Below are 20,619 nucleotides of genomic sequence, written 5' to 3'. Positions count from 1 at the left end.
AGTGTTCCAGCACACCTCACCATTCTGTATACAAAGGGACAGTGTTCCAGCACACTGCACCATCCTGTATACAAAGGGTCAGTGTTCCAGCACACCTCACCATTCTGTATACAAAGGGACAGTGTTCCAGCACACCACACCATCCTGTATACAAAGGGACAGTGTTCCAGTACACTGCACCATCCTGTATACAAAGAGATAGTGTTCCAGCACACCACATCATCCTGTATACAAAGGGACAGGGTTCCAGCACACTGCACCTCTTGTATACAAATGGACAGTGTTCCAGCACACTACACCATTCTGTAAACAAAGGGACAGTGTTTCAGTACACTGCACCATCCCTTATACAAAGGGTCAGTGTTCCAGCACATTCACCTCCTGTATACAAAGGGACAGTGTTCCAGCACACCACACCATCCTGTATACAAAGGGACAGTCTTCCATCACACCTCACCATCCTTTATACAAAGGGACAGTGTTCCAGCACACCACACCATCCTGTATACAAAGGGACAGTCTTCCATCACACCTCACCATCCTTTATACAAAGGGACAGTGTTCCAGCACACTGCACCATCCTGTATCAGAGAGAATCATAACCTTAAATGATGTACCACAATATCACTAGGCAGCATATTTCAGTGAACTGCAACCTAGCTCCTTATAACATTGAAAAATCTGAATCTTACCATTATATTTACTGAGCAAAATGGATAACACCATTGAGGCACCTGATACTACTTGAAAGTCGTGGGAACAGTCACCAACTGCTAGTCATCATGTTTTTGTTCTTCAGAGAGCTGTGCTGTGTCTTAAAACTGCATCCACGTGTGATGATCAATGTTGCAAGTGAATTGTGTATGACTTATAAACTTTGACACTGCTGTCAAATGGCAGAATGTCACTGTGCAGTATAAATTGTGACATTTGTGGACTATTAGCATTTCTGGTCAGCTGTGGTGCAGCAATAATGCAAACTTGTGGCAGAAAGTTCCCTATGATTTTGCAGACTGTGGGTTACTTTAATCGCTTTCCAACCTTAGTTGGAAGACTATTCAGCCCCTCAAATCTGCTCCACCATTCAATAAGATCATAGCTGACCTGGTGGCGCCACATTCCTGCCTACCCCTGGAAACCTTTCACCCATTGACTTTGCAATAATCTCTCTTCCTCTGCCTTCAAACTATTCAATGATTCTGCTTCCCCTGCCTTTTGAAGAGTGTGCCTGCATGTGGAGGATGATGAAAGTTACCACAATCCCAGAGCGCTGCCCTCTCATTAGAAAGAGAGAGAGAGAGAGAGAGAGAGAGAGACGACTAGTAGTGGTTTAACCTGAGAGTCACCACACCTCAGGGTGAGAAGGTGGGACCTTCATAGTGACCTCAGCCAGTGCAGGAATTGAACCTGCACTGTTGATGTTACTTTGTATCTCAAACCAGACACCCAACCAACTGAGCTAACAGGCCCCCAGCTGAGGGTGAGAGGTTGGCTGGGCTACTGGGGAGCATGAGCTGATGGGTGGCAATTCAGAGCAGCAGAGGACCAGATGAGTAAAGGGTGGGCTACTAAGCCTAAATTCACTTCCAACACCAATATCTATTTTTATAACACCGTTAATATGGCTAATCATTCCAGGACACTTCATAGAAATACAAAAGGAGACAGTCTGGTAAGGCACTGGAAAACCATTATGTACAGGAATACTGTAATTGAAGTGTAACTAGGTGTGAGAACAGGGTCTTGTTTCTTGGTACACTGCAAAATTGTTTTCATTAGTCAACCATCTCCTCCTCTCTGACAGCACATGGTGGCCAATGCAGTGCGGACCATGAGGAAATATCGAAGTACCCCACTCGGTAAGTTAATGGAGAGACCTAAGGAAACTGCTTTTGCAATATCACGTGATTGTTAACTTGAGAAGAAACAATAGATGTCACCCTTAGAGCTAGCGATGTGAAGTCATTCATTAGATTTGTTCAAAGTAAATAATTCTGCCAGTGAGTTATCTCTTTCTGTTGGAGTGACTAAGATTTGTCCAGGGCCAGATGCAGGTTAGTATGCTTGACGTTGAGATAAGGGGATTCTTTCACAGAGAACTCCTCATTTTCAGGGTATGGTTTATGCTGCTAAGGCCATTCTGAGCTGAGAAGGCAGTAGTGACTGAATAGATCACAAATACTCAAGGTAAGAGCAAATTCAACCCGATAGAGGTGGCAACTTCCCTTTCCTGGAAGTCATTCGTGCTCCAATTGAGTGTTTGCAATCATGTAGCAATTTAACCATAATGGCTTGGGATTCAAGGTTGTTACTGACAATGAAACCCCCACAGTCAACAACCTGGGGACACCATTGACCAGAAACTCAATTGGACTGGCTATATAGATGCAGTAGCTACAAGAACCATTTAATCTGGCAGCAGCTCACAAATGACTAGATTTCTCCACTCGTGCAGTGAGCTTTGACACAAGAATCTGAAGTTTCTAGACCAGTGTTATAACCACCATGGTACCATATCCCCATGATGGTAACAATCCAGCATTTTGAAAGAGATTGGTGCAAAGCTCAATCCCATATTTTTTAAATTCACTTTTATGGGATATAGGCGTCACTGACTGGCCCAGCATTTATTGCCTATCCTAGTTGTTCCTTGAGAAGGTGGGGGTGAGCTGCCTTCTTTAAACCACTGCAGTCCATGTGCTGTAAGTTGACTCACAATGCCCTGAGGGAGGGCATCCCAGGATTTTGACCCAGTGATAGTGAAGGAAGGGTGATATATTTCCAAGTTAGGATGGTAGGAGAAAGTGAGGACTGCAGGTGCTGGAGATCAGAGTTGAGAGTGTGTTGCTGGAAAAGGACAGCAGGTCAGGCAGCATCCAAGGAGCAGCAGAATCTACGTTTCGGGCATAAGCCCTTCATCAGGAATTCCAGATGACAGGCTTATGCCTGAAAATGCCTGACCTGCTGTGCTTTTCTGCAACACACTCTCAACTCAAGTCAGGATGGTGAGTGGCTTGGTGGGGAACTTGAAAGTGGTTGTGTTCCCATGTATCTGCTGCCCTTGTCCTTCTAGATGGATGTTGTCGTGGGTTTGGAAAGGGGCTGTCTAAGGATCTTTGGTGAATTTCTGCAGTGCGTCTTGTTTCTAAGTACACACTGCTGCTATTGAGCGTCAGTGGTGGAAGGAGTGAATGCTTCTGGATGTGGTACCAATGAAGCGGGCTATTATGTCCTGGATGGTGTTCAGCTTCTTAATTGTTGATGGAACGGCACTTATTAGGACAAGTGAGGAGTATTCCATCACTCTACTGACTTGCGACTTTAGATGGTGAACTGGGTTTAAGAGTTAAAAATCACACAACACCAGGTTATAGTCTAACAGATTTATTTGGAAGTACTAGCTTTCGGAGCGCTGCTCCTTCATCAGGTGGCTAGTGGGGCAGGATCATAAAATACAGAGTTTACAGCAAAAGATCACAGTGTCACACAACTGATATGATATATTGGACAAATCTAGCTTGATGTTATGTCTTTCATCTTTTAGAATACGTTGCAGGTTTCAATTCATTAATATGTCAATCCCAGAACTTCTTTCATATTCCTGAGTTAACATAAGATTTTCTGAAAATAAGTGACATCTCAGCTCAAACAATGCATTAAAGGTATGAGGTTAGAGTCTGTCTGTATTCCATCCTTGAGTCAGATTGGTTCTATTTCCAAAGTAGGGAAGTTCTGGGATTTACATATTAATGAATCAAAACCTGCAAAGCATTCTAAAAGATCAAAGACTTAACAGCAATCTAGGTTTGTTTAATATATCACGTCAGTTTATGACACTTTGATCTTTTACTATAAATTCTGTATCCTATAATCCTGCTGCACTAGCTAGCTGATGAAGGAGCAGCACTCCAAAAGCTTGTGCTTCCAAATAGACATATTGGACTATAACGTGGTGTTTTTTTTTAAACTTTGTCCACCCCTATCCAACACCAGCACCCCACATCAGGATTGGAGAGAGTCAGGAGGTGAGTTACTCAGCCTCTGACCTGCTCTTGCAGCTGTTGTATTTATATAGCTAGTCCAGTTGAGTTTCTGGTCAATGGTAACCCCAGGATGTTGAAAGTGGGGGATTCAGTGATGGTAACAACGTTGAGTCTCAAGGCGTTATGATTAGATTCTCTCTTACTGGAGAACGTCACTGCTTGGCATTTGTGTGGCATTAATGTTACTTGTCACTTGTCAGCCCAAACCTGAATATTGCCCAGATTTTGTTGCATTCAATCACAGACTGCTTCAGTATGTGAGGAGTCATGAACTCCAGCAACAGTGATTTATCAGGAAGTAATCTTGGAAAAGTAAACAGTACAATGCAGCACAGGGAGAGGCCTTTTGTCCCACTGAAACCGTGCCAATTCCTCATCCTTATTTACACCCCTACTTATTGCCCAGGCATGGTTTCTCTCCCTCTGTTTACCTCCCGTTCATGTGTCTGTCAAGATACACTTTCAACATTGCTAATGTGCCTGCTACCGCCATCTCCATTGGCAGTGTGTTCCAGGTGCCCATCACCCTCTGTGTGAAAGATTTTCCTCTCACTTCTCCCTTAGACTTTCCCCCTCTCACCTTGAACCTGTGCTGAATTGTAGATTAACTTTCCATCCTGTGAAAAAGCCTCTGACTACCCACCCTAACTATAATGGTGTAGACCTCTATCAGGTTGCCCCCTCAGCCTCCCGTCTTTCCAGTGAAAATGATCTGACCTCTCCTCGGATCTAAAATCCTCCAGATCAGGCAACATCCTGGTAAACCACCTCTGCACCCTCTCAAAAACATCGACATCCTTCTAGTAGTGTGGTAACTCGAATTGCATACAATATCCAAAGATGGTCTCACTAATGTTTTATACCACTGCGATATAACTTGCCAACATTTACATTCAAAGACTCGGCCAATGAGGGCAAGTGTGCTGTATGTCTTTTTGACCACAGTATCCACCTGTGTTGCCACTTTCAGGGATCTGTTGACTCATACATCTTGATCCCTCTGTATGTTAGTTTTCCTAAGGGGTTTTGTCATTTATTATACAATTCACGCCTGAATTCGATCTTCCAAAATGCATCACCTTGCATTTGTCCGGATTAAACTCCATCTGCCGTTTCTTTGCCCAAATCTGGAATCTATCTGTATCCCACTATATCCTTTGACAATCCTCCTCACTGTGCACAACTCCTCCAATTTTGGTGTCATCCACAAACTTACTGATCAGATCACCTATACTTTCCACTTACGAGAACCTGAAAAGTCAATTGGGGGCGGCACGGTGGCACAGTGGTTAGCACTGCTGCCTCACAGCGCCAGGGACCTGGGTTCAATTCCCGCCTCAGGCGACTGACTGTGTGGAGTTTGCACATTCTCCCCGTGTCTGCGTGGGTTTCCTCCGGGTGCTCCGGTTTCCTCCCACAGTCACAAAGATGTGCGGGTCAGGTGAATTGGCCATGCTAAATTGCCCGTAGTGTTAGGTAAGGGGTAAATGTAGGGGTATGGGTGGGTTGCGCTTCGGCGGGTCGGTGTGGACTTGTTGGGCCGAAGGGCCTGTTTCCGTACTGTAAGTAATCTAATCTAATCTAATCAGAGGTCTGTAATATTGGAGATGATGTGACAAAACCGCCACTGCTGAAGGTGATGGCTGTTGTCTCACTCCAATTCCAGCTGTTACCTGAATAAGAGAGGCTAAGTTCTGAAAGACATTGGAGTGACAGGAGACCAAAATACATAGGAGCAGAAATTAAGCCATTCAGCCCATCGAATCTGCTCCACCATTCAATCGTGGCTGATACGTTTCTCAACCCCATTCTCCCCATAACCCTGATACTCTTGATTCTCAAAAACCTATCTATCTCCGTCTTAAATATACCCAGTGACCTGGTCTCCACAGCCTTCTGTAGCAATGAAGTCCACAGATTCACCACTCTCTGGCTGAAGAAGTTTCTCCTTCTCTCTGTTCCTAAAGGTCTTCCCTTTATCAAAGTTTGTGAGAAGATTTGTAGCTCAGATGCTCGTTGTTGGGTTCTGTTCGCCGAGCTGGTAATTTGTGTTGCAGACGTTTCGTCCCCTGTCTAGGTGACATCGTCAGTGCTTGGGAGCCTCCTGTGAAGCGCTTCTGTGATGTTTCCTCCGGCATTTATAGTGGTCTGTCTCTGCCGCTTCCGGTTATCAGTTCCAGCTGTCCACTGCAGTGGTCGGTATATTGGGTCCAGATCGATGTGTTTGTTGATAGAATCTGTGGATAAGTGCCATACCTCTAGGAATTTCCTGACTGTTCTCTGTTTGGCTTGTCCTATAATAGTAGTGTTGTCCCAGTCGAACTCATGTTGCTTGTCATCTGCGTGTGTGGCTACTAAGGATAGCTGGTTGTGTCGTTTCGTGGCTAGTTGGTGTTCATGGACATGGATCGTTAACTGTCTTCCTGTTTGTCCTATGTTGTGTTTTGTGCAGTTCTTGCATGGGATTTTGTACACTATATTGGTTTTGCTCATGCTGGGTATCGGGTCCTTTGTCCTGGTGAGTTGTTGTCTGAGAGTGGCTGGTGGTTTGTGTGCTGTTATGAGTCCTGGTGTTGTAGTAGTCTGGCTGTCAGTTCAGAAATGCTCCTGATGTATGGTAATGTGGCTCGTCCTTTGGGTTGTGACATGTCCTCATTCCGTTGTCAGACAGTTAGATCCCCCATACGCCATACATTAACATGCTAATGAGATTAACTGGATGGCAAATAGGAACAGAGACTGGAACTGATATTTATTGTCCATGACCTGGGGATTGCTGAGAGACCAGCCCACTATTGCATTAGCCTTAACAATTAAAGCAGCCCATACTAAGAGAGAGCTCATAATTTTCTGAGTTTATTGCCACCCGGAATATTGTGGGGGTAGGGGGGCACACCTGAAGAAAGGATGGAGAAGTGGAATTTTCATTTCTATAGCGCCTTTCATAACCTCAGGTTCCTGAGCTGTTTCACAGCCAATCAAATGTTTTTGAAGTGTAGTCACGGTTACTATGAGGGAAAGGCAGCTGCTGCAGCAAGCTCTGACAAACAGCAATACGATAATTCTAGTGTAAGGTATTTGGTACCTGTCAGGTTTCACTGGCCTTACTAGATAAGCTGTACCCTTCAGGGTATTGTTCTTGGGAGGAATGAATCAGTGTGTGTGAGCGTTCCTGGGTTCAAGTTCAGTGTTAAACTCTATGTCGCAAATAATAATGTATTTTTACTCTTAAGTCTTGCCTGAGGTCTCTCAAACCCTGTCATATAAGTCAAATGTAAAGTGATTAACCATTGAATATTATAAAATGGTTTACATCTATTCTGTTCAATAAGACTGATCTTCTCTTCTGCTGAAGTCTTCATAGGCTTCCTTCTGCAGTTAGTATTACACTAAGATCAATAAGAAGGATTGGGACAGTAAATCCACACTAGGTATCCCTGATGGTTCTGTTGAACATGATCACAACATGTAGCAATGGTGATCAAATAATCTGTGTTTTTAGTGATGTTGACTGCAGGATATAAATGTTGATTAGGACACTGCTGCTCTTTGATATATATCAGATATACTCGAGTCATAGTCGATCTCATGTAAACATTGACCCCCTATTTTTGAGCAAATATGCTGGGATTTTCCATATACCTCAAGTAAAAGTCAACCCTAGCTCTTCACAGACAACAGATCGGCGTTTATTGAGTCTGTGTGCCGGCCGTCACGTCCCACTCCAACTTTCCAGTCTGCCGGTTGTTCTGCTCTGTGCCCAGTCATCCAGTCCGCTGGCTGCAGTGTTCCATACCGGATTTTCAGAATTACCGTAATTTGTTTTCCTGTCATTCCTTTAGAGATCAGTTGGACTTCTGCTAATGATACAGCATGAATTTCACTGCCTCAAAAGTAGTATCCATGTAATAGTTGACCCCATAAATTTAACCGTAAAAAGTAGTCAAAAAATGTTGACAATGCAACTATTTAAATCCAGTTGAAAGGGCAGACCGTTCCTCAGTTTAATATCTTATCTGAAAAATGGCATCTGCAACAGTGCAGCGTCTCCCTCTGTACAGCACTGGGAGTGTTGGGCTAGATATTGTGCTCAGGGTTCTTGAAGTGGGAATTGAAACCACAACCTGACTGAGGTGGGAGCGCAGCCAGATAAGCTGTGACGGTCACCGAGCCATTTGGTGTGGAAAATACTCATACTAATGCTTTTCTTTTGCTTTCAAATAGAACTGGAATCCGAAATGGCCGCAAACCACATTGAGATTAAGGCGTACGTCCGTCAGCTCCATGTGATTGACAATCAGCAGTTACTTTACGACCTGTCTTACCGACTGGAGCCCAAGGACCCGTAACCATGGGGTGTTCTGCAATGCTCACTGATGGCATTGGAAGTGTATGTGGCTGTGCCACTGCTGGATTGAACTCGTGTGTGTAACTGTGTAGAGCCACCGACTTACAAAAAGAGATGCTGCGCCTACCTTGAGCTAATGTGCCCTCGAGAAGCTGACCTCGAGGACTGGCTTTAGACCTATTCCAGACATGTTCAGTATAATGGACTGGACTGCTACAGTCCAGGGACACTTGTGGTGTGTGCCCAGTGTTCTTACAAGAAATATGTGCACTGATGTAGGACCTTCAAGCAGGGAGCACTAAATGCCTGCAACTGTCAAGACTATTATCCTTTGACATGTTCCGTTTAACGAAATCGTGGACTTGCATGTTCAAAGAATGTTCACTTTTAACTAACACAGGATGGGTAAGTGGAGAGGGAGTGGGAGTGTTGTGTATGGGCCTTTCTCAGGAATATTCTCATTCTTGCTTGTGTCCCGTATGATTCACTTTAACTGAAGATCGAAGTCAAACGCCTTCAGTATTTACACCACTGTAATAGATAGAGACCCAGGACATTGGCTCCCTCTGTTGGCAAGGAGTAAGTGGCATGAATTTTGAACTGGCTCTCGTGTGTGCCAATTGCATCATACCTGATGTGAAACCAGCAACTGGTAATAACACTACCCGCCTTCACCCCACCCCCTAGTTTTAAATATTTATTAGCTGTGCCTCCATTTATAAAACCTCCCACTTCATTGCCTACTTCAGATGACAGAACACTATCTCCTCACTCTATATTGATGAAACCCTGAACCAGGAAGAAAGATGCAAGAACAACCTAAAGATTCCTAGGGAGGGATACACCCCACGTTTTTTTTAAATTCCCTCTTTTGCCTCCATGTGTGTTTGGACACTGCTGTTTTGCTCCTTTAATCTGGGAATTCACAACTGCAACACCATGCCCGACCAACAGGTGGAGCATTATGAGGATACGCCATTGAAGGAGAAGATTTGCACATCAGTCTGACACCCAGCATTGTACATGTTTAGAGTTGTATCCATATTTGATTTGCTGTAGAATTTCGTTGTACTATAAGATGAATTGATTATTTTTTATCAGTTTTTAATTTCAATGTTGCATTTAGAAAATAATTTTTACAATTTTTTCAATTTTATACAAAGAATGCCTTTCCTCATTTGGATTTATTTTGAGTTTACGGGGGTGTAGATATGTAGTGTTCATCGAATTATCTCTGTTGTCTACTTGTAAAGAAAGCACTTACAGATCAGACTGAAATTATGCATAAGAGAATAAACAATTTTTTTAGAGATTGGCTAATGTTTCAAGTTATTCTTCAGCTAAAGGGATATGGAACTAAGAATGATCTGAATGTGAAACAAAGTTGTAAATAATATTGGGATTTTGTAATGGATTTGAATTGGGTTCTTTGAGGAACTGTCTTGTTTTTCTAAAGGTACCAGTGGAAATCTTGTTGTATGTATTTGTTGTGACATTAGGGTGTTTGATGGAAGTTAAAGTCCAAAAAAAATCATTTGCTCCATTGTCCCACTGCTAATTGTTCATTTGGAGCTAACTTCAAGTCTATTTTCTTTTCCTCCTTTTCAAATAGTTACCCAGTTTCATTTTACAATGCTACAATCTCTGTAGATTATACCTTCTACTACCAGCCAGCCTGTTCCTATCCACCAGGGCTTCTTTAGAGCTAAAGGGGTGAGAATGGGAACAGCGAATTGAATTGGATGATCAGCCAGGATCATATTGAATGGCAGAGCAGGCTCATATGGTTGAATAGCCTATTCCTGCTCCTACTTTCTATGTTTCTACCTTTACCAGACATTCTTAGGGGCAGAATTAGGGCGAATCCCAAGGCCTTTCATTCTTATGTAAGAAGCAAGCAGGTAACCAGAGAAAGGGTTGGTCCACTAAAGGATAGGGAAGGAAGGTTGTGTGTTGAACCTGAGAAAATGGATGAGATTCTCAATGATTACTTTGCATCAGTGTTCACTAAGAAACAGGAGGTTATGAATACTGAGATTAGAGATAGAAATTTGTTTAGTCTAGATCATGTTGACAAAAGGAGGAAAGATGTGTTGGGTAGACTAAAGGATATTAAGGCGGACAAATCCCCAGGACCGGATGGGATCTATCCCAGGCTGCTGAAGGAGGAGAGAAAAGAAATAGCTGGGGCCTGAGTATCCATAAACACAGGTGAGGTGCCGGAAGACAGAAGGGTTGCTCATGTTGTCCCTCTGTACAAAAAGGGTGGTATGGATATTCCAGGTAACGACAGACCAGTCAGCCTGACGTCAGTGGTGGGAAAGTTGCTGGACAAGGTACTGAGGGATAAAATTTATTTATATTTGGAAAGGAAGTGGCTTATCGGTGATAGGCAACATGGTTTTGTGCAGGGTAGATCCTCAGTACTTTATTGGCGCCGGCCAGAACTCGGGAACATTCACCCGAACCAAGGGAGCAACGTCATCAGAAAATAACTGCAGTGGTTCTAGGAGAATGACCCACTCACTGTCTTTTCAGGGAAACCGGGGATTGGCATTAGATGGGGAGAATGTTCACATCATTGCAGATAGGAGCAAGGAGGGGAAATAATTGGCCCTATCTGTCCTGGAGAGATATTCAACCCCTTCTCACCACCTCGGTTTAAATGCTGGGCAAGAAGATCTGTTGATGGCTTTCTTGATTTGCCAGTGATCAAAACTCTTTAAATGGTCAATTAATAGTCATTTAAGGACCTTAAATTGCACCACTTCCTTCTTGCCTCATGGGTACTTCAGGTACATGATAGATTTACTCCATATTGCTACATGTGCAGTATTTTGTTTTTGCCTTCAAAATGGAGTTTGCCTGTCTTCACCTTTAAGCTGTTGGCCTCTCCATATTGTTGCCTGTTGTGGGAAACACTCCATAAAATTAGACTAAGTGTTGAAGAGTGTGGTGCTGGAAAAGCACAGCAGGTCAGGTAGCATCTGAGGAGCAGGAGAATCGATGTTTCCCAACATAAGCTCTTCACCAGAAATGAAGCGAATAAGTCATGTGTGCCTCTCAATACGTCTATTTTTCTCACCAGTCCCACCACCTCACAGCCAAGTATAAATTCCTGCCCTTTACTTCACTGCGGCTCATTTGTTCTCAGTTCTTTGTATGAAATAGTTACTTTTATCACTTTCTCTCCATCAATTTACAACAATTGCTCATGATGCAAATGCTTCCTTTTTCAATTCTTGGCGCCTTTGTGAAATTTGGTGATTTTTACGACTCGCTGGGGGAACACGCTGGAAATAAATCGTCTCAGAAGTCAGAGTCATATGGGTCTATGGCACGCTTTCCAAATTCCTCCGTTTGCCTGTCTTTGAAATTCAGCTTGACAGGAAGCATGAACCAGGTTTCTGTACGTTAGAAGGGCTATTATGGGGTTTTCTCCAGGTGCTCCGGTCTCCTCCCACAGTCCAAAGATGTGCAGGTTAGGTGAATTGGCCATGTTAAATTACCCATAGTACTGGGGGCATTAGTAAGGGGGAAATGGGTCTGGGTGGGTTACTCTTCGGAGGGTCGGTGTGGACTGGTTGGGCCGAAGGGCCTGTTTCCACACTGTAGGGAATCTAATCTAATTAATCATAAATAAACTGAACGGGTAAACATTGATGAATTGTCAACATGTAACTCGCTCCCCTACACTCACCTACAGACAGATACAGAAAGATACATATACAAATAAAACCTTTAGAGGATAAAATTGGGAAGGCCATTCAATGGTCCCCATCCCCAGGCTTCACTGAGATGATCGTTTTGGCTTGTCAGATCCTGCTGTTCCTTAATCTTCCTTCTCCAGATACTTCCACTTGCTGTAGAAGGCACAGAGCAATTGGTTCACAAATTATTAAGTTTCTGATTTTTTTTCTTGGTTAAAAGCCACAGCGTAAAGCAACTGATGATGGGAAATAACCTGCCTTTCTTCATACTTGAGGAAGATTTTTTGCCATGGGGGAAGGACAGTACTCTCCTTTCTGATGGTCCAATTGCTGCTGATCAAACATTCACACCCACAAGGTGTTCAGCCACCTGAGAGCAAATCATGTTGTTGTTGGCAAGCAGAAGGCTTTTGTCGTCAACATTTGATCACTATTCCACAGACCGATCAGCAACATGTTACCAGCCGAATCTTCCTCCTGCCCCCCCCCCCCCCCCCCCCCCCCACCAATATCCTGATGGAACAAGCACCCTGGTACATTGTATTTACAATGGGTGTCAGGTAACTTTTTTTTGCTAAGTTCAGGAATATTTTTCACATCCATGTCTTATGCTTTTAAAAGAAAAGTCATTATCACATTCCATAATGGGATTTTCAAAGTCATAAAATGAAAAGAGACTATCTTTATGTCATGGTTTCAATACAGTAAGGTTTATAATTTACTGTGTTTTTTTTAGGAAAAGGCTTATAAATGCACAAAATAATAAATGTAAATGTACAAAAATAATTATTCACTGTCACATACTGTTTGTGTGAGGTCCTTGCTCCAGCCCTGTAGTTTGTACTGACTTTGTTTCTGTTTATTCATGGGTCTGCAAGCATCAGTCGGGAGGTCAGAATTTATTAACCAGCCCCAACTGCCCTAAAGAAGTGAACAATGAGAGGGTGCCTTGAGGGTCATGTTCAGCCATATTGAAGGGCAATAAAGAGTCTAAGTATTCCAACTGTTGGGAACTCTGCAAAGCTAGGCACTTTCGGGGCTGGATGTTATTTGGGAGGTTGGGTCCTTGGTCACCCATGGTGGCCTCACTCTGAGTCCAACTTCTGTTCCCCACCCTCCACACTAATGCCACCAAGCACAGGAATGAGGAGCAAGTTAGCCTTCACTTTGTCCACTTTCCCTCAGCCACTTAATGACCATCATGTGGCCTTCTTTGGGAGGTGATCTCCTAATGCCAAAGGTGCCAGCCAATCATACGGCCTTTGCTGCAACAACAGGCAGTCCTCGACACCGAAGCTTGGAGAGGGGATCATTAGGTGACCAATCAGCACCCTTTCCCCTTTTCCCATGCGGCAAGAATTGTTGCTCACTTTAAAATTTGGCATTCTTGCATTGGTCCTGATGGGTGCAAGACAGATAACGTCCACTTCATGTTTCTTTTTTTCAGCAATACCAACTGCAAATTATCCTTATATTCCAATAAGACTCTTGTAAATTTAATCCAAACTTGTCTTGTCCAGAGAGTGGGACACTTGCTATCAGTGGAGGTGGTTGAGGTGAATATTTTGGTGTTTTTAAAGGAAAGAGAAAGAGAAGGGAATAAAACTGATGAGTTGATGAGGGAGAGGGAACTCTAACTGGTATATAATCCCCAGGACAGATTCTGAGTCTTTACTGGTGATGTGCTTTTATTTTTTTCCAGCTGGTTGGTTCTATTGGCCTTTTGTGGATTGCTTTACTAGTGTGTGTCTTTCTGAACAATGGAAAAAGTGTCCGGCCATTTATGGTCTCTCAGTGCAGATAAAATCTGTGAGAGACGCTCAGATTATTGCTTCAAAGCCATGCATTAATGAGTGTTCATAAAATACATTGGAATCTTCTTTGAGCTTTAGAGCAATTTTTTAAAAACCCAAAAATCTATGTATTACCCCTCTCTGGGTTCACTCTCGATAATTGCTCAGTGCTTCCAGACAGTGCAAAGCAATGGACAGTTCACACAGACTCGTTTCTCTCATCTTTTGAAAAGCTTCTCCCTCCACCTGGATTCCAATTTCATTCAGGATCTCTGCAGTTATTCCAAACGCAACCTGTGACAAATCTCTGGTGTCTACGTCCAGAGTCTGGCCCACCTGAGTATCTTCCAGCTTATTGATGATACTGGTGACCTTCAGAAACAAAAGGAAAAACAGGCAAATGAAAGGTTTGTACTTTCCCAGTTCCTTTTTTCTCTTCTTGCCAATATGTGGGCATTGTCCATCCCTGACTACCTTGGAGGATATGACAGTAAGTTGCCACCTTGAACCACTGCAGTGCCTGCAGTGCCATCTGGTTTTAACCCTTATAGAGTCATAGAGCTGTACAGCATGGAAACAGACCCTTCGGTCCAACTCATCCGTGCTGACCAGATATCCTAAATTAATCTAGTCCCATTTCCCAGCACTTGGCTCTTACCTCTCTAAACTCTTCCTATTCATATACCCATCCAGATGTTGCAATCCTATGAGCCTTCACCACATCCTCTGGCAGCCCATTCCATGCACTCACCACCCTCTGCGTGAAAAAATTGCCCCTTAGGTCCGTTTTAAATCTTTCCCCTCTCAACCTAAATCTATGCCCTCCAATTCTGGACTCCTCCACCCCTGGGAAAAGACCTGGCATATTTACCCTATCTACACCCCTCATGATTTTATAAGTCAGCCCTCAGTTTCTGATGTTCCAGGGAAGATTTTGTAGTAGTTTGATACAACGGAGTTTCCTGCATTTCAGACTCTACTACTTTGCTGTGAGTCTAGAGACACCGTCCAGCTAAGGACAGCAGAATAGATGGGTTCATGATGGTGTCATGGGCACTATTACTGAGATTAGCTTTCAAATTGAGAATTATTAATTCAGTTAGCTGGGATTTTAATCTGTGCCCTCAGAGCCTGAACTGTTCATGTAAGGTAGTCCAGCAGAGACAGCACTTTAGTTATGAAGGATGCAGCCAATTGCCTTTGATTGCATTTTGCACTGAACATAGCCACAGCCAGACACCAAAAGGCAGCTCAGATCTTGCTGCCAGCAATGGCTGCAGTCAATTCTTCCTTTCAGTACTTCGGCAGCTCAGAACTTCACACTGCTCCTTTCAAGAGACACCCCTGCTGTCAGAGGCAGTGCAGCACATTCATTCTCCCTGTCTCTAAATCTTTGCTAAATTGTTGCAATTAATTTATCCAAATATCGCTCCTCCTCATGAATTGTCTTTAATTTAATTCACTCCTAGGTTTTTGCTATTCCTGGAATAGTTCACTATATTATTCTTATTTCCCTTTGAATTCACCTCTGAATACTTAGGTTACAACTGGAGTTCATTCATGATTTTTATATATCTCAAGTTCAGTAATTGTTTGAGTCTAATTCAGTGTGTGCTCTAGTATCAATACTTCCATTTCCATTTATTTACAATATCCATCAACTATTATTTAATCTGAACAATCCATATTTCCCATTTTAATTTACTTGACTGTATTAATTAGTCAGTCCTTTATTAATTCCCAAGTGTTCAATATTTCTAATTTAATGCATTTGGTGGTGTGCCTTAGTCCAAATGAAATTATCTCCCCCTTTTCAGTCTCAGCTCACTCCTTACCAGGCCAAGTTGCTGAGGTAAAATCTGCAGTTTCAAACTCTTGACCAGTAATCGCAGTGTTGCTAACGGCAGATCTGAAAAAGAGAAAAAGATATTTGCAAAGGTCCAAGAGTAACAGCATCCTGAAATGCTGACACTTCCTCTTAGAAATGTCTGTAATTGTGATGACTTCTGCATTTTAAGTACTTCCCCATTAACTTTGAGAGGGAGTTTTGTCAAAAGCCTGAAGTAATGCCATTACCACCGTCGGAGACAAGAAGAAGCTGCAGATACTGGATTCCAAGGTAGACAAGCAGGAGGCTGGAAGAAAGCAGCAAGCCAGGAGGTGGAGAGGTCAACGTTTCGGGTGTGACCCTTCTTCAGGATTCTGAACCGTCGAACCATCCACAAGATACAGCGCAGCACCTCACCAAGACTACTTCAACAGCACAGCTCTCTACCATCTAGAAAGGCATAGGCAGTAGATACGTGGGAACACCAGGACCTGTAAGTTCCCGTCCAAAACACAGACTGTCCTGAATTGGAAAGAGATTGCCATTCCTTCACTGTTGTTGAGGCACAACTATGGAACTCTCTTCCTAACAGCCTCATGCCAACTGACTGCAGTGATTCAAGAGCATCTCCCCATCGCTTTCTCAAGAGCAAGTAAAGTCAATCAAAAATGCTGACCCAGCCAGCCACAACCAGGAACAAATTAAAAAATAGTTCAGGACAAAAAAGTGACCTAATTCACTCGTGGGATGTGGATGCGCTGGCTGGGCCAGTATTTAAAGCTCATCCCTAGTTATAGAGTCATAGACCTATACAGCACGGAAACAGACCCTTTAGTCCAACTCATCCATGCTGACCAGATATCCTAAATTAATCTAGTTTCATTTTCCAGCATTTTGCCCATATCCCTATAAACTCTTCCTACTCATATATCCATCCAGATGCCTTTTAAATGTAATTGTACCAGACTCCATCACTTTCTCTGGCAGTTCATTCCATACACACACCACCGTCTGGGTGAAAAGGTTGCCCCTTAGATCTCTTTTATATCTTTCCCCTCTCACCCTAAACCTATGCCCTCTAGTTCTGGACTCCCCCACCCTGGGAAAAAAAGCTTGCCTATTTACCCGATCCATGACCCTCATGATTTTACAAACCTCTATAAAGTCACCAACGCTCCAGAGAAATAGCCCCAGCCTGTTCAACCCCTCCCTATAGCTCAGACTCTCCAACCCTGGCAACATCCTTGTAAATCTTTTCTGAACCCTTTGAAGTTTCAAAATGAGCTGCCTCTTGAACTGCTGCAGTCCATGTGCTGCAGGTAGACCCACAATGCCATTAGGGAGGGAACACCAGGATTTTGAGCCAGTGACAGTGAGGGAACGGCGATATATTTCCAAGTCAGGATGGTAAATGGCTTGGAAGGGAACTTGCAGGTGGTGGTTTTCCTGTATATCTGCTGCACTTGTCCTTGAAGATAGTAGTGGCTAGGAGTTTTTAAAGTGCTGTTCAAGGAGCTTTAGTGGATTTCTGAAAAATATTCTTGAAATTGGGCCTATCAAATTTCAAGACTTTAAGCCGGGGACAGACTTGTGCCCTGTCTAGTTAGGCAGGGTTAAAAGTTTAAATTCATCCTCTCAATATGGGTGCCATTAACATGGCTGCCATTAATTCCCATACTGGAGTCCTGTGAGTACACCATACTTCAGGGCTGGTAATAGTTTCACACAGCTAAGTGTCTCACTGTATTTGCTGTTTCCAGTTACTCCTATCAGAGGATCCACTGTCATTGTCTGCTACCCTTATCTGCCTTGTACCATCTTCATCCACCAGAGCTCATCCCCAGCTCTGTGACGTCTAACAGCTAACTCAAAGTCTCTTACTGGAGCACTCCAGAAGGAATCATGCTGGAGTCAGACCAAAGATAACAATGGTCAAATTTTCTCCCCAAAAAGGGGCTGTGTGAACTAATTGGATTTTACATCAATCATAGAATCTGCTACAGTATGGAAACAGTCCATTCAGCCCTTCCAGTCCTACTGGCCCTCTGAAGGACATCCCACTCATTGTACCCTCACCCTGAATTTCCCAAGACCAATCCACATGATCTGCACATCTTTGGATTGTGGGAGGAAGCCGGAGCACCCAGAGGAAACCCACACAGACAAGGGGAGAATATGCAAACTAGGCACAGACAGTCACCCAAGGCTGGAATCGGACTTGAGTCCCTGGCGCTGCAAAGCAGTAGTGCTAACCACTGTGCCACCTTGATCAATGGCGCTCTTATTTTTATTTTTCAGATATAATCTGCCAGCGAGGTGGAAATTGAATGCCTGTTCTCTGGCGTATTAGGCCATGCCTCCAGTTCAGCAATACAACCATTACAGTACAACTTGTCTTTGTAAGAAAATGATATTCATTTGCATCATTCCAAAACAATTCAAGGTTGAATATTGGCTTGTTGGTTCCTTACCTTCCAACGCTGCAATGAAAAAGCAGACTGCTTGCAGCAACTTGTTCTCGTCTGCATTCTGTAGCTGATCCTCACTCCAAATGCTCAGCAGCTTCTCGGCACATTCTTTTCCTTCATCACCCAGCTTATTCAAATCTGAGAGCTTATAATTGATTCCTGCACAAGCATCGCAGAGCTGGGAAACAAAAGAGCGTAAGTAAGAGAGCAAGACTAACATCTCGCGAATAAAATGATGTTTTGAATGTGGGTAAACATCACAAGGAGACTCACAGAACTCTAACCAAACAAAAACTGAACCAAAAGGAAATGACATCACCACAGGAAATGTCATCACCAACCCAAGGAAACCTAAACACATAAATAGAAAGCGAGTTACTAACACCAGTGCTTCACCAGAGGCTCACTGATGAAGTTAGCTAGTATGGTGACGCAAAATCTGACAACGAACCTTCCAGCTCAGTGAGCAAAATTACATCCAGAACTGAATCAAAACATGAGACAACAGAAGAAACTAAAAGTTTGGCCAGAAAAGGCTGCATTACAAGGGAAGATGTCCTCAACTTGACTAAGGATCAGCGCTCTAAAAGTTTGTACTTCCAAGTAAACCTGTGGGATGATAACCTGGTGTCACGTGATTTTTAACTTTGTCCACCCAGTCCAACACTGGCAGCTTAAGTACGAGCTTTGAATAAACCTGGCGATTCTTGGAATTGTCTCTTGGAAAATAGACTAAGGGGAATGTCAGTAGTTGAGCAGTGGCAAACATGAAACGGACAATTCTTAACGCTTGTTAACAATTTATTCCAGTCAAAAAGAAGGATTCGATGAGAAAGATGAGCCACTCGTTATCAACAAAGGCAATCAAGGAGCGTACCCAATCAAAACTTCAGGCTTACAAAATGATGCAAACTAATGGTGAGCCAAAGGATTGGGATTTCTTTCAAAATCAGAGGCAAGTGACTTAAAAGCTGATAAAAAGGCAGGAAGTGATTATGAAAGTATTTGTGAAGAAACATAAAAGGAAAGAGTGAGACCTTCTAAGAAAGAAGCTTTTGTAGCTAATGTAGGTGTGGGAGTTGTGACTGGGGAATTGATAACAGTGATTGGCAGATTTTTTTTAACCAATATTTTGTACTGATGTTCACAGAATGATAGGATAAACATTCCAAAGGTATCAGATAAACAAGGTGCTAATGGGGGAAAAATCTTGTAATGGTCTCTTTCACAACAGGCAAAGTATTTGATAAATTAATGGGACTAACTGCAGACAAGTCACCAGAACCTGACAACTTGCCACCATGGTGAAGGCATCGGTCAAAATATGTCAGAACCCACTGGTTTCTGGGAGAATTCCAGATCATAAAACTGCTCATAAGACACCCTTGTTCAAGAAGAGAGGGAGACAGACAACAGGAAACTATAGGCCAGTTAGCCTAACATCTGTCATTGAGAAAATGTCAGGGAGGGAATCTCAAACCAGGTCACACAGTTTATGAAATAAGGGGGCACTCGGAAAACAGATGTCAAGGAATTTCTCTCAGAGAGTAGGGAATGTCTAGAATTCTCTACCCCTGAAAGTTGTGGAAGCTAGATCAGTGAAAGTATTTCAAGAAAAAGTCAGTAGATGTTTGAAATTTTCGGGAACTGAGGGCTTTGAGGAGCCGATATAAAAGAGGGGTTGAGGCCTGGGACAGATCAGCGAGCTATTTATAGAATGAAGGGGTAAGTTTGAATGGCCCAATGATCTTATTTCTTATGGTTCTCTGAAATACTCATATGAGTAGTGGGGGGGGGGGGGGGAGGCAGGGAGTTCTAGGAGGTAAAGCAGAGACTAAATATTTGGAGACATTAATAGCAGGGCAAAGAGCAGAATGAACTTACAAAAAGCCAAAGCTGGAAGAATGCTGAGATCTCCACAGGTTGCAGGGTGTAGGAGTTAAGGATGGTAAGGTAACAAAGGGACAAAGGCTCAGAATTTTACTTAAAAGGAACTTTGGGGAACCTGGTGGTACTATAGGTCAATGAACAATGAGTTGGTGGATCTTGGTGCAGGATACAAGTTTTGGAAGACTTCAGATTTGTAGATGGTGGAAAATGAGAGACCATCTTGAAGGTATCAAAAGCATCAGTGAATATTCCAACAACAGGCAAGTAATCCAGTAATCAGAAACAAAAACAGAAACTGCTGGAGAAACTCAACAGGTCTGGCAGCATCTGTAGGAAGAAAGCACAGTTAACGTTTCAAGTCCAGTGACTCTTCATCAGAACTGTTAGTAGCTAGGAAAGACTGGCACTTATACTGAAGCCGAAATGGGGGAGGGGGGTGAGTTGGGAGTGAAGAATGGAGTCAGCCTGTATAGTTATCGAACCTAATGTTGAACCCTAGAGGCTGCAGGGTCCCCAGGTGGAAAATGAGATATTGTTCT

At 43.2% G+C, this 20,619-nt stretch overlaps 2 protein-coding genes across 6 annotated transcripts in view; one reads left to right on the top strand and one right to left on the bottom strand.

Moving 5' to 3' along the window:
• The window catches only part of rapgefl1 (Rap guanine nucleotide exchange factor (GEF)-like 1), a 122,567-nt gene extending 112,892 nt beyond the window's left edge, over positions 1-9,675 (top strand). For both annotated transcript variants that reach the window (XM_060848610.1, XM_060848609.1), the window contains exons 16-17: positions 1,805-1,859; positions 8,268-9,675. In XM_060848610.1, coding sequence (XP_060704593.1) covers positions 1,805-1,859; positions 8,268-8,392 — 180 coding nt within the window. In that variant the 3' untranslated portion in view covers positions 8,393-9,675. The remainder of the gene's footprint in view (positions 1-1,804; positions 1,860-8,267) is intronic.
• Positions 9,676-12,782: 3,107 nt separating this feature from the next.
• The window catches only part of LOC132830838 (gasdermin-A-like), a 62,346-nt gene continuing 54,509 nt past the window's right edge, over positions 12,783-20,619 (bottom strand). For all 4 annotated transcript variants that reach the window (XM_060848720.1, XM_060848717.1, XM_060848718.1 and 1 more), the window contains 3 exons: positions 18,194-18,368; positions 15,730-15,803; positions 12,783-14,266 (listed from right to left, as the gene is read on the bottom strand). In XM_060848720.1, the coding sequence (XP_060704703.1) occupies positions 14,042-14,266; positions 15,730-15,803; positions 18,194-18,368 (474 nt within the window). In that variant the 3' untranslated portion in view covers positions 12,783-14,041. The remainder of the gene's footprint in view (positions 14,267-15,729; positions 15,804-18,193; positions 18,369-20,619) is intronic.

This window comes from Hemiscyllium ocellatum, chromosome 32 (genome assembly GCF_020745735.1).
Source record: "Hemiscyllium ocellatum isolate sHemOce1 chromosome 32, sHemOce1.pat.X.cur, whole genome shotgun sequence".
Classification (NCBI taxonomy): Eukaryota; Metazoa; Chordata; class Chondrichthyes; order Orectolobiformes; family Hemiscylliidae; genus Hemiscyllium; species Hemiscyllium ocellatum.
This window is presented reverse-complemented; position numbering and strand designations above follow the sequence as displayed.